General features: G+C 48.6%; 3 protein-coding genes across 3 annotated transcripts; 2 read left to right on the forward strand and 1 right to left on the reverse strand.

Moving 5' to 3' along the window:
* Nucleotides 1–2,277: 2,277 nt before the first annotated feature.
* Nucleotides 2,278–4,083, forward strand: BKA55DRAFT_688508 (uncharacterized protein; the record flags this gene model as incomplete). The annotated part of the gene is made up of 3 exons (XM_046199219.1): nt 2,278–2,430; nt 2,569–3,154; nt 3,203–4,083. The coding sequence occupies 3 exons, from the start codon at nt 2,278–2,280 to the stop codon at nt 4,081–4,083; spliced, it is 1,620 nt and encodes a 539-aa protein (XP_046051063.1).
* Nucleotides 4,084–4,776: 693 nt separating this feature from the next.
* BKA55DRAFT_564223 (uncharacterized protein) lies at nt 4,777–12,454 on the forward strand. The gene is made up of 13 exons (XM_046192475.1): nt 4,777–5,427; nt 5,494–7,953; nt 7,989–10,780; nt 10,820–10,859; nt 10,902–10,981; nt 11,021–11,098; nt 11,129–11,264; nt 11,298–11,440; nt 11,471–11,543; nt 11,577–11,768; nt 11,805–11,850; nt 11,887–11,930; nt 11,980–12,454. Exons 1-13 carry the CDS (start codon nt 5,254–5,256, stop codon nt 11,995–11,997), a joined length of 6,276 nt encoding a protein of 2,091 aa, XP_046051064.1. The 5' UTR covers nt 4,777–5,253; the 3' UTR covers nt 11,998–12,454.
* A 101-nt stretch (nt 12,455–12,555) lies between these two features.
* On the reverse strand, nt 12,556–13,575 carry BKA55DRAFT_688510 (nucleotide-diphospho-sugar transferase; the record flags this gene model as incomplete). Its single annotated transcript, XM_046199220.1, has 2 exons — nt 12,556–13,478; nt 13,530–13,575. The coding sequence occupies 2 exons, from the start codon at nt 13,573–13,575 to the stop codon at nt 12,556–12,558; spliced, it is 969 nt and encodes a 322-aa protein (XP_046051065.1).
* Between the last annotated feature and the right edge of the window lie 755 nt (nt 13,576–14,330).

The following is a 14,330-nucleotide window of genomic DNA, read 5'->3' on the forward strand; positions in this document are numbered from 1 at the left end:
ACCCCAGACGATGATGACCTTGAACCTCGGCACCGACTAAGTGGGCCTGTTGTGATGAAATACAAAGTCTCCCATTGGCTTCAGCGGCATCACTTCCATTTTGTGGGGGCGGGGCCGACGCATTTGCACATGATGGAATGACTTGAATCTTGACCAAAAAAAGTGAGACATGAATGGAGGGTCACTCGAGTTGAACCTTTCCTCGGTAATAAACCTCGATAACTCATTAAGCGAGGTCTCTATCCGCGGCTTATTAAAAGCCCATTACCGTCCTCATCTCGAATGGCCTGATGCTATGGGTCTTGTACTTCATTGCATAAGGAACTGTTCATAACTAAATGCCTAACCAGTAGGATCTCCTTTATCCCAAGGACTTCCCCTGCAAGAATTCATGACAAAGGCCATACATGTTCCGCTCATCTGATTTTATTCGTGATTGGCTATCTACGGGTGAGGTCATAGACTGAAAGCAACGCAGGTAAAGCATTTGAGGTGCCTAAAACTGCTGTGAAGGATGGCTATCGAGGACGACGTTCAGCATCCAGTATAGAGCGATGCCCCGAGAGTCACTCATCGATACGCTTCTAATGGTACTTGTGCTCCTTCTCACTTGAGTGGCATTGAGTACAACACATTGACAATCCTTACAAAGACTGCACCTTTACCTACGCCCAATGTGAGGTTCACTCATTATAAGCTGCTCACTTCCATTCTTCGCAACCTGACCGACGCTTATATTTTTAACGTATGGTTACTTAGCATCTTCTCACTCGCTCTCTTAACTGCGCAAGCAACCTGGATTATCATCAAACACAACATTCTGTGTACTCCTGTCTCTGTATTCGTGAGCTCCGTACCGCTTAGTTCAACCTGTACCAGGGACTTTGAGCACTTGGACATGATGGCTTGACAGTCTCGTGGGTTCGTGGATAAGTCGTTGGAGAGCTCACTTTCTGCAATGTATTTAGCTCGAGATAGTATCAACCCTTCATCCAAAGACGCCAAAGATACGAAGCAGACAATCAAGTTTCTTTACTTTTGCGGTGAATCGCGTTAGTCATGGCCCCACGCCGCTAGAAGCCGATAAAGATAAAACTTGAGGATTGCCTCAGAATCTTTTCCTCTGAGCCTGAATCGATTCTTTTTATGTTTCATAAGCTCTTTGAAGAGTAATGCGATATTCCCTCTTTCGTCCTGCTCTATCTCATTTGCACCCTCGATTCTTACTAAAGTACGTATCAGTCTTCGTTCTCACCCCTCGTTTTCTCTTATCACTTTGCCTCGCTCTTACATAGCCCTGCTTGCGCTCGACTTGACAGCTATGAACCGTTTTTACAACCTCCGTTTCCTAGAACTAGTGTGGCTTGGCAAACGGGAGGATCCACGATTTGAATCTGGATCTGCACAGGCCTTTTGAGGGGCATCTTGGTTCTATATCAAACGACGGGCCTTGTCTTGTCCCCGTGTTCCCATGAGCAGCAGTTCAGAGCCGCCATTGGATTGGTTATTTGCGGGTTTTTCTTTGTGTATCTTTTTTTTTTCGGTATATTACTCTTTTTTGAACCCCGGACCTGCATCCGTGAGACAGCCATGTCCATATCCGCCTCACTTTGGTCTTTTACATACTGTCGAGCTTCCTTATCAAAGAGGTTGCTCCAATGGCGATGTTGCTAAGCTGAGTTAAAAGCTCATACTAAAGCACAGAGGCGTGCATGGCGGCGTTTGCCCCTGCGCCCGTTTTCTCATCAACGGTTTTGCAATTTAGCACCAGGGTCTTGTTCTTATTGATGTTTCGCGATTGGCCCTTCTTCGTTATCTGGGGTTTGTAAACCGCTCAGGTTGCCGCAACTATCTCCAACTTTGATCATTGGCTAGAAATTGCCTTGATCTAAACACCATAGGAGCTAACACACACCCGAGACACCACACGCTCATTTCCCTCCCTCCATTATGCGGTGGATATATTTCCCTCGTGATCGTCGTCATCACGGTATCTAGCTTGTTACGAGTTGTCATCTATGCTCCGGGAACCTTGGTGGCCAAAAGTCATGTCTTGTCTGACATGACTTTGACACCTGGTGACCTCCTTGTCAACCGTTGAGGCTTATATCCCTCCGTTCTGGGCTACACCTGTATCCCCCGCCCTATCATACCTTGTTATATCTTTCTATCTCGATCCTCTTTCCCTACTGGAAGTCCAGTTTTCCTTCTTTTACCATTGCTCTACACCCATCCCTAAACGCATATTTTTCGACCATACATCTTGAATATCTCAGCATGGATGCTTACTCGATATGTTGCACTAGTCCTGCCGCTAGGCATACATCCAAGATCTACCAGGATCTTTGGTCTACCCGTCCACATACTCGGGTTGGGTATGATCAAGATAAGATCTTGAGGAAATTTGTCACTATGGATAGTTTGAAACAGGTATGTACAAAATCTGCACCAAACCTGCCGTTGTTAAATGTCTCATATTGGACGCCACTTATGGGCTGGTCAATGGTGGCAGTTTCATTTTCAGCCTCTTACATACTTTGAAGACAATGCTGATTAACAAGCTTGCAGGGTTGGAGGGGTGATCTGACCTCAAAACCACATATTGGTGTAGTTGGTGCTGGTCTCGCTGGTCTACGGTGCGCAGATATTCTCATTCAGAATGGCTTCAAAGTCACTATCATTGAGGCCCGGAATCGAATTGGTGGCCGCTTACATCAAGAGGTCCTTCCAAATGGCCACTTGGCTGATGTTGGTCCTAATTGGATTCATGGAACCAACGATAACCCAATGCTAGATCTGGCCAAGCAAACGAATACTGCCATCGGTGATTGGGAGTCAACGTCTTGTGTCTTTACCGAGTCTGGCGAGCTCTTGTCCCTTAAGGAAGGTGAAAAGTACTCCACTATCATGTGGGATATTATTCAGGATGCCTTCAAGCACTCTAATAGCAACTCGGCAGACATCGATTCGAAAGAGAGTCTTCATGACTTCTTCGTCCAGAAGGTGACCGAGAGGGTACCTGATACTGAGGCCAACCACGAAAGGATACGAAGCATTGTCATGCAAATATCTGAGATGTGGGGTGCTTTTATCGGCAGTCCTGTCTACAGGCAGAGTCTGAAGTTCTTTTGGTTGGAAGAGTGTATAGAAGGAGGTATGTGGAATCCGAATTATATGAAAGCAATCGGCTAACTCGATCCAGAGAATCTGTTTTGCGCCGGCACATACAAGAGGGTTCTTGATGAAGTTGCGAAACCTGCTCTTGGGGGAGCTGAGATCAAGTTTCAGACGAAGGTCGACAGGATATCATATCGATCAAATCCTGAGGAAAAGGCCAAGGTTAGAACAGAGAGCGGCCAGACACTCGAGTTTGACGAAGTTGTTGTCACTGCACCCCTTGGCTGGCTAAAACGAAACCTCGATGCTTTTGAGCCTGCGCTACCTGCTCGAATGACCAAGGCAATTGATGCCATCGGTTACGGATGCCTTGAGAAGGTCTACATCAATTTTCCCAACCCTTACTGGCTCGGAAAAGAAGGTGACGACCGAAAAGCAGAGGGATTTGTGCAATGGCTCTCACCAAACTACGTTCCTGATCTGAACCCAAGACGATGGAATCAAGAAGTCGTGGAACTTGCGAGCCTGGGCCCAGAAGTTTCACATCCAACCCTTCTCTTCTACACATACGGCGAGCAGTCGCAGTATATCACGAGCGAGCTACTGAAAATATCGGATCCGCAGAAGAAGGACGAGTTTCTCCTCAACTTCTTCAAGCCATATTACTCACGACTCCCGCATTACTCGGAAAGCAACCCTGACTGCAAGCCGTCTGGCTTTAAGGCTACAGATTGGCTTCACGATGAGCTGTCAGGTTTCGGAAGCTATAGTAATTTCCAAGTCGGTTTGGAAGAGGGTGATGCTGATATCCGGACAATGCGAGATGGTTTGCCAGATCATGGATTGTGGCTGGCAGGCGAGCACACGGCGCCGTTTGTTGGTCTAGGCACAGCGACTGGAGCCTACTGGAGCGGTGAAGCTGTTGGTAAGAGAATAGCGGAGGCTTATTATGGACGATCCAAGTAAGGGACCTTTGAAGATTTGATGGATTCTACAGCGAGAAGAGACATGGTCGTTTGTTTGTGGTTAGAGTGACAATAGACAGCATGCCTAAAACGGCCGTTAAAGAAATCTTGGCAAGGGTATGCGCGTGATAAGCAGTGAATATGTCGTTGTCTCAGGCTATCAAGGGACTGCATAGAGATCGACGATGCATTTGTTTGAAGCTGCAGCTGCCTTGACTCACCAGATTTACCCAAAACAGCAAAGGCGATCTTTCGTAACAAATCGTGTCAGAGCAAACCACGTCACAGTTGATCAAGGCATTGTAGTATCCATGACGCAGGCAGCACAATGTGATGGTGTTGCGCGGTGAGTCGACCTTATCGATTGAGTTACCTAAGTTACAGTAAAGGTTGCGCGAGTCGTATCACCCACTAAAAGCGAAATTCACAGGTCAAATGACGCCCCTAGAGATGCCCTCGGGAGATACATTATGGACCAGCTGCTTTGGTGCACCGCTCGAAACGATCCTTGAAATTGAGTCACGAGCCTCATGTGTTAGTGTTTTAGCGCCTTGAGGGGCGATTGACAGGGTCTCTTCCAGGCCTTCTATCGCCTGGAGCTCGTATGGATTTGGCAGTACAGGGCCCCACTGAAGGTCTATCTCCCCCACTTGCCCGCGCGTTGCCGTCTCAGCCATCGTCCATGCCCATGCAAGTCGTGACTGTGTGACGCTGTCTGTGACGGTGACCCGACTCTTTGGGAAGTGTGCCTCGACACCTTTTGTCAACCTTAGTTACTTTACCTTTCTTGAACCCAAGTTTGTATCGATCAAACCTTTTCAGCCTCGCTGGTGCCTCGCCCTTACTGCCACGATTCACATCTCCAAACTTAATTAATTTATCCGATCTCAGGGCGAATTTCTTTCCTCTTACACCTTCTTCTCATGGCCTTCTCCCATTTCCTCTAAACATGTTCTACGGCCCCGCATCTGGCCGGGGTCCTCAAGCTACCGACTGATAGACGCCGACGTAGGCCTCTGCCTAGACAGCAACGATACTCTGTCGATAACTTACACCATTTCGATAGTCGATATCCATCTGTCGTCTTCTATCATCCCTCCCTCTTGGGCTGCGTGGGCAGTCATCGCCACTCCGCCCATCCACTCGATCGCATCCCACGAACGACGACATCATGGCGACCCTCTTCCAGTCATTCCGGAGCTCCTCGATGCCAAAGAGGCTGCTACGATATGCCCTTTCTCGACTGGAACTTCTCGATGCCGAGGCTCTCAATATTGATAATCTAGATTTGGCAATAGGAAGGAATACAGTCCTCGAATTTCGCGATGTCGGGATCAAGCTAAAGGTAGGTTTATTGACTGTGCATTCTTCAACGACTCAGAAGATCATGGTCACTGATGCTCCGTCGTAGAAACTCAACAAGCTGCTACAGCTTCCCGACACATTCAGATTGCAAAAAGCCAAGGTTCTGCTTCTGCGAGTCACCATCCCGATGGACTTTTATACGAGTCCTATAATAGTCGAGGTCGATGGTGTTGATATTGCACTGCAAGTCATAGGAACGGAATCCAAACCGACTCGCTCATCGGGCACAAGGACACCCGAAGAGACCGCCGCTGTACCGAACACCGTCGACCTTGCGCAATCATTCCTCGAAACGCAGCCACGATCAGAGCGAAGGAAACTCGAGGATGCTTTGGCCGCCGAAACCCAGGATCTTGGCGCTTCCGTCGCTATGAGCGATGATGGCAGTGAAGACGATTTGGCATACGGGACAGGCCAAGCCCTTTCCCTTCCAGCATTTTTGGCCGACTTTTTGCAGGGCATCGTCGACCGGACGCAGGTTAGGATAAAAGGTGTTAATTTTCAGCTGGATGTTGAGGTGCCTGTTGAGCCAAACTCCACTACGACCGAGATGGTGTCATTTCAAGTTGCACTTGAGGGTATCGATGTCGAGGGTGTTACCACTGCCTCTGATAACGCTGAAGGGTCCCCCATCATCGTACCAAAGGAGGGCAAGCGTCATGTTTCATTGTCAAACGTACGGGCGTACCTCATTTCAGAAGCAAATGTCTTTTCTGCTTTGGCGAGATCACCTTCTATCACTTCACCATCGCTTGCTTCTTCCCCAGCTATGACAAGGAATCCACCGTCACGCCAGGCTACTACACTCTCATTGAGTAGCCTTCATGAGGAATCCGTAACATCATCGCAGGCAAGCATACGATCAGAAGAGCGGATATCTTCACCACAACCACCTTTTCCGCAAGAGAAACCCCTAGTCCATTCGCAACATAGCATCGATCAACGACTCGTGGGCTCACGCCAGAGTCTTCAGTCCGATAATTCTTTGGCTGGCTCACAGCAGAGTCTTAGAGATGAATACTCCGTCGATCACGAGTCTCCAGAGCACGAATACCCTCTTGGCGACAGTGAGGATGCACTTGGAATCCCATATGAATTCTCAAGCCCTCAGGGCGATGACGCAGAAGACAGCCCAGTGACCCCCCGGGCATCGATGTATCACGATTTCAGTAACAGTCCCAACGACGAACCTGTATTTCACTCAACGTTTCTTCCTGGAGAACACGGCTCTCATTCAGCTGCGCTGGAGAACGAAAGACCTCAGTGGACGATAGCAGAACGGGAAGCCAGATCTGCACCGACACTCGAGACGCCGACGACACATGTTAATTTGGAAGCTTCTAGCAGGGGCATTTCCAACGAGCAGCTTAGCCGGACTTCTTCAAGTGAGAGTTTTGGTGCGAGATCGGCTGAAGATCTGGCAAAGTCTCATATGTACACACATGAAGAAGCAGAGAGTATGTACATGAGTGCTTTCTCACAGACTAACGCTCAATCAGCGACCTTTTTTTCACCAGTTGCTTCTCATAGCAATACACCTTCGCCAAAACTCCAAAATGAATTGACCGAAGAGGTGGAACAATTATCTGAGCCAACTAAACCTGTTGAGCCAGTTGAGACAGCGGTAACTCCACCTACGACTGCGCATACACCTGTGGCAAACGAAGAAACCAAGCCAGACACCATAGATGCAAAGCCCGACATGCCAGAAGTGACTCCTTCTCAGACATCGGATGTCAAGCCTTCGAGCCCCGAGTTACAAGAGGCTCCAGCCACTGTGCCAGTGGAACAACAGTCGAAGCCTTTCATTCCCGGCGCTTGGGAAGATGATGACGACGATGATGATCCTTCAGGGAATGTTATGGCACCATCCACTACCTTGAGACGCTCGATCTATCGGAAAGAGGATCAAGCAATATCATCAGATGCTTCAGATAGCGAATCTTCAGAGCCTGCGTTTTCAAGGGCATGTCTTACTGATGCTGACCCAGAGAATCCAAGTACGCCTATCAGACAACAGGAAGATGTTGCTACTCCCAAGGGACCGACGCGTCTTGTCAAGGAGATTTTGAATTTGAAAACCATCTCGATATATATCCCATCACAGCACCAGCATCTGCATGTTCAGCCTACATCGCCAGAATCTGTAGCCCAACTTCTGCAGCCAATGGGACGGTCTACATACCACCAAGCTCCAGGTGCCTTTTCGATGCATGGGGCGGCTTCCATGCACCAGAACAAGGCTACATCAGGAGCTTCGAAAATTGACGAAACACTAGAGGTGAATTTGTCACCCATAAGTCTTCAATTCGATGCCTCTTTGGGTTTCTTACTCGCGATGGTTGTTGGGAAGCTTCTGGATGCTGTGAAAGACAAGAAAGCACCCCCAGTTGAGAGCACGAAGCAGGAGACTAGCCCAAAGAAGATGCCTAACCTCAAGATAACATTGGAGGAGATCAAACTCGACTTTATCAATCGCTTGGGGGGATCTCAGATACACCTGAGCGTTATATGGATCCATCGGCATTCATTTTCGACCAGGAAGTTCTGCTCAACACAACTTTGCAAAACTTGGTTATTTTCATCTCCGAGACTGAGATATCAACACCGCCAGTTATTAAGGGCAAATTGGCGACACAGCCAGCTATTCTGACCAAGATAGACTTGCAGAAGTTCCGCTTCGGGTATGCAAACGGCGACATCATATCCTTCGACAAGGGCAAGCCGATGGGTTCATCAGTTAGAGAAACATTTCTATCAGCAGGCTCTGATATTGGAATTGAAATCCTTCAATCAGGCGGCAAAACTAAAACAGAGGTCCAGACGCTACCCCTTGTTTTCCAACTTGATCTGCGACGGCTCGATGAGACATTCAGCTGGTTCGGTGGCCTTAGCAGCTTCCTTAATATGAGTGCTTCGATGGCCTCGAGCCCTGCCCCAACACCCAAGCCAGCTGCTCCTACACCAAAGCCTAGAGGGGTTCGATTCGATACCCCAGTTGATCCGAATGACAAATCCATGGCATCACAAAATAAGATTAACGTGCGCTTTGGAGGCGCTTATGTGGAGCTCATCGGAAAAGACTGCAGCATGCTGGTTGAAACCAGTTCCATTAAGGCTGTGAGCCGTGATGAGGTCATAGGCTTGGGGTGCGGCATGATGCGAATATCAGGGCCATACTTAAAGAACTCAACAGCAGATCCTCCTATTAACACCGAGATCACCACAGTTCGAGTCGAGTTCTTGACGACCCCTAATGATTCAGATCTCGAGAAACTTCTAGAGCTTATCATCCCTTCAAAGCATCAATTCGATGGCGATAACGACGAGATCATGGTTGATACTTTGCTACGTCAGCGAAGAAAGGGCTCCGTATTGAGACTCTCGGTCGATGGTGTGAATGTTCGCGTTCAAAACATGACCCAGCTCTCAGTTCTACCGAACCTTGGTGAGGAAGTTGCAAAGCTTTCTACCGTCGCAAAATATTTGCCTGAGGATGACCGACCCGGCTTATTGACGTTGACAAAGATCCAAAAGGTTGCACTGAGTCTAGACTTTGGCGGCAAGCTTGGTCATCTCGGTGCGGACATCAAAGATCTTCATGTAGGCCATATCACGGTCCCTTCACTTGTTGCCATAGCTATACACGACCTTTCCGTGAAGAGGAATAGGTCAGAAGAGCTGGTTAGCACGTCAACATATGGAACCAAGGAAATCTCACTTCGTGGTCCAGTCTTGATGGCGCGGATGATCGGCGACGAGATCGAGCCAGTTATCAAGTTGAAGATGCAAGATCTGTGCATTGAGTACCGCGTCCCTACGATCATGGATATTCTCGAGCTTGGAGAAGACGCCACACCCCAAGATTTCGAAGCCAGCCTTGCTACCTCAGTAGCAAACCTCGGTGACCAGGCGCATCATGCTTTAGCTGGGCAGCCTGGCTCTCCCGGTGAGCAGAACAAGGGTGGGAAGCCGATGACTCTGGATATTGGGTTCCGAGATTGCCTTTTGGGACTTAACCCGCTGGGCCAACCCTCGAAGATGGTGATCGCTCTCACAGATGCTCATCTTGTCGCTGTATTGCCCAAGGACGTAGAAACCAATGCTCTCTTCACCATCAACAAGTCGTCCATCTTGCTGATCAACGACATTGCCGAAGTTGCAACAAGCGAACTTCCAGTAACTCAAAGACCGCGAGCCTCATCTTCGACATCTCGCCAGGTAGCGGACATGTGCGCGAGAGGATATGTGGACATTTGCTACATCTCATCCGCTAAGGTCGTAGTCGATGTGAAGGAACTTGATGATGGAGAGAAGCAGCTTTGTGTTGAGCTCAAGGATGACCTTCTTGTTCTGGAAACGTGCGCTGATTCAACACAAACACTGATCTCCTTGGCGAATGCGCTGAAACCTCCAACTCCACCAAGTAAGGAGAACAAGTACCTTACAGATGTAGTCCCCATGCAGGATCTACTCGCTTCTATTTCAGCTGAAGCTTTCGGTAGGCCCGAGGGAGAGTACGACTTTGACCAAGACTTTGCTGGTGCTCAGGAGATGGCGGGGAGCGATTCAGAGGCGGACTATAACACAGACAGTCCGCTGCAAGTTCAGTCACAATTCTACGACGAGGAGCCAGTGGCCGAGGAACTTTTCGACGCCACGAGTAGCTCTATTATCTCACATGGGACGCACCGCTCCGGGCCTCAGATGAAAGATACCAACGAGGGCGTATTGCTGACTGGGTTTGGATCAGCGAGCCAGCAAACAGTTGACTCTGACGATCTTGTGATCCAGGAAGACTACTATGGTAGCGGCGCTTCGAAGGACAGCAAAGCCAAGATCTGGAATTCGAAGAAGAACAGCTACGATCGAGCACCCAGCGACTTGGTGAAGCGCAGCCCTATTAAGGTATCTGTACGAGACGTACATGTTATATGGAACCTTTTTGATGGCTATGACTGGGTTCACACTCGAAATGTCATAACGAAGGCAGTTCAAGATGTTGAAGCCAAGGCATACGAACGACAGGCCCGTGCTGGTCAAGTCCACGTCTATGAGGAAGAGCTGGAGGATGAAGAGGCCATCGGAGACTTTCTCTTTAATTCTATCTACATCGGCATCCCAGCAAACCGTGATCCCCAAGAACTATCTCGAGCTATCAATGAAGGCTTGAACGACAATGCAACAGAGACTGAATCGGTTGCAACCACGGCTTTCACTTCTGCTACCAACAGGACAGCACGTGCTCGTCAACCAAAGTCGAAGCGACTTAAGCTCAAACGCAGCAAGCATCACAAGATCACTTTTGAGTTGCGAGGTGTTGATGCGGATTTGTTTGTTTTCCCACCAAATTCAGGGGAAACTCTCAACAGCACAGATATCCGCATTGACAACCTGGACATATTCGACCACGTCCCAACCTCAACATGGAAGAAGTTTGCAACCTATGATCAGGACATGGGAGAGCGAGAGATGGGCACCAGCATGGTTCATCTTGAACTGCTCAACGTCAAGCCGCAGCCCTCGCTGGAGGCGTCTGAGATTGTGCTAAGAGCGACCCTACTCCCTCTGAGGCTGCATGTAGATCAGGATGCTCTTGATTTCATCACACGCTTTTTCGAGTTCAAGGATGATCAAGTGCCTGTTCACACGTCAAAAAGTGATGTACCCTTCCTTCAGAGAGCTGAGGTCAACAACGTAGCAGTAAAGCTCGATTTCAAGCCCAAGAGAGTTGACTATGCTGGTCTTCGATCTGGACACACCACTGAATTCATGAACTTCATCGTTCTCGAAGAGGCGAGAATGGTTCTGCGCCATGTCATCATCTATGGTATCTCTGGATTTGAGAAGCTTGGTAAGACCCTCAACGATATCTGGATGCCTGATGTCAAGGCAAACCAGCTGCCTGGCATTCTAGCTGGTCTCGCACCTGTTCGTTCTCTCGTCAATGTGGGTAGCGGTTTCAGAGACCTCGTTGAGGTGCCTATTCGCGAGTACAAGAAGGATGGACGTGTGATCCGCAGTATATCGAAGGGTGCCACTGCCTTTGCTCGCACGACCGGTACCGAACTGGTTAAGTTGGGTGCCAAGCTTGCTGTTGGTACACAATACGCATTACAAGGTGCCGAGGGCATGCTTTCAGATCCTCAACAAGCATACGAAGGCTGGGATGAGGATGACATGGACCCAGAAGAACAGAGACAAATCTCTCTCTATGCAGATCAACCGACGGGTGTCATCTCGGGCATTCGAGGCGGATACCGATCTCTTGCCAGAGATGTGAACCTCGTGCGTGATGCCATCATTGCGGTTCCTGGCGAGGTCATGGAGAGCTCTTCAGCTACTGGCGCCGCAAAGGCTGTACTAAAGCGAGCACCGACGATTATTTTCAGACCTGCTGTCGGTGTCACCCGAGCAATCGGACAGACTCTAATGGGAGCGACCAACTCGATTGATCCCCACAACAGACGAAGGATTGAGGAGGTAAGTCAATATGGATTAATGCTAATGAGCTTGACTGACAAACTGCCAGAAATACAAACGATACTAAGTCGCTTCGTTGGCTCGGTGAATATATCTAGAACACGACAAGAATGTTGGCAACATATGATGGCGCAATGATTTTGAGATGCCAATCACATCGGAGTATCACAGGTGTCTCTGGTCTCCCATGTCCTCTTCATCTTCATCTCGGTGTTTTCTCACCGATTCTGCATATAGCGGTGCTCGGACCAAAGGGATGTTTTGTTCTTTAAGAAAGAGGCATGTTTTCTTCATGCACTCGTCTATGATAGATCGGCAAAAACAGGACATGCATTTAGATGCATAACATAGACCCTGGGGGGGACAGACATGCGTTAAATGATTTTTTCTTTTCACATTTAGCTAGGAGTTGGATTATGCCTTGGAAGGTTCTTTGTCTCATGGATGTTTCCTATTGTTGGGACTGGATTTGATACTATAGATACCTGTAACAGAATGAAAGAGTGATCGCCCAAAGTTTGTTGCTTATATTCTCTATTCAACCCATGTGCCTTCAGCTCAATCGCTTGAACTATCACCTAGCCACAAACGCCGTGCTCCTGATACTGTCACTTCCCCCAACTCTTTAGAAGCCATCATCAGGGACTCCCTTCTCCTTCTCCAACTCTTTTCTGACACGGTTCGCATCAACCCACCACTTGTGACTCTCCTCTTTGCCCGTCCACTCGCCCTTCTCGTTAATCTCATCCCAAGGTTTGGGGCTCAAGATGTAGTGAATGTTTTTGACACTCTCATCCCTCCAGATAGCATCATGGACTCCTTTCCACCGCAGTGTCTTCAGCGCATTATAAATGTACGGCAAAGGAACCCATCGGTCCCGATATAAGTCTGAAAGAAGTGACTGATCCGCAAAATCCATATTGGCGGCGTCGGCCTCCATATGTGCCAGAATTTGCGCATAGAGACCCTGAGAAGGGTTGACAACCTGCAAACCACCGTTCATAAAGCCCAAGGGTCCAACTGACGGATCCGCAGCCTCAGTTTGCGCGGCATCGGGATTTGAGTGTTGTGAGGTAAAGGCGCAATTCTCAGGAACCCAGTCCTTGGGATAGTGAGGCTTCTTGAGGGGATTACATACACAGGCATGACCGGCTGCAAAGACACGTTTGCTGATCGTCTTATCACCTGTCTCAGCAATCGAAGGAGGGTCTAGCTCGAGATCCATCAACTCGTCCATGTTGCGCAAAACAAGCATGTCGGAGTCGAGCTGGACGACGCGTTCATATTCAGTCAAAGAAAACGGCGCAAGCTTGCTCCAACAGTCGTAGAACCGTGGATCGTTGGAGTAGTCCCTGCCCTTAGTCGGTAGTAAGTACGGAATATGCTGGACGGGAATGCCACGAGCGCGGAGAGCTGCATGACCTTCAGGAGGGAATGAATCGGTATATAGTGCCACAAGAGGGTAACGAGATTTGGCGGCGCGAAGAGAGTGATCGAGCGTGAGAAGGCCAGGCAAGTAATCCAGGTTCGTGATGAGACTCGTCCATACTGAGGGATTGTACGTTAGAGCTTGTGCTACGCATGTTATGGGCCCCTTACCTTTGGGCGAATCAACGGCTCGTTTCCGGGGTTCTGAGTCTGCCATCTTGCGAAATCTAAAGATTTGTCCTGGAAGAGTCTGTTGTTGGGTATTTTGAAGCGATATCGCAAGAGTATTAGTTGAAGCGGGGGAGGGGTAATAATAGAATCCAAAATTGATAAGCAACAGTCTATTCTCTTTGGGAAAGCGAATAGGACACTGATTTTCTATGAAAGGATGAAAGAGCAGATTCTCTGATGTTTCTTCTACTTAGAAGTCACATTCTTCCACTGCTCTTCACAAAAAGGCGCATATCATGAGTCGTCGATGTCCAGATTTAGATGCTGTACCTGACGATGGCGGGGTATTTTTGGGGTTCTTGACACCATTGGCGATCTGGTCTGTAGCCTCGATTGGAGAAAAAAATGTATACTCATAGATCCTGCAGATACTCAGGAACCGGAGTCAACTGTCTGATGGGACTAACATTATCACCTCTTCACTTGAAGGTAGTAGTCCTTGTCAGTTTCAAAAGAATTGTAGAGAGTTTCGCATATGCAATGCAGATGCAAGGCACAAAGTTTGAATCTAATCGATCAATCAACCATGGGTAACCCAAGCTGCCACGTCTTGATCGAACCTCGGATACTTTCATCATACCCTGTGGGTCCAGTGCCATCTTGTCACATCCCATGAGCATCAGATATGACTCTTCCGTGATTTATCTTCCGAACCGGACATTATGTCCGTCATGTCCTTCTTCTTGAACTTTTCTTCCAAGGCCTTCGGCTAGAAGCCGAGGTCCTGGACTCCATTGACTG

Source organism: Fusarium redolens, assembly GCF_020744475.1.
Source record: "Fusarium redolens strain MPI-CAGE-AT-0023 chromosome Unknown BKA55scaffold_6, whole genome shotgun sequence".
NCBI lineage: Eukaryota > Fungi > Ascomycota > Sordariomycetes > Hypocreales > Nectriaceae > Fusarium > Fusarium redolens.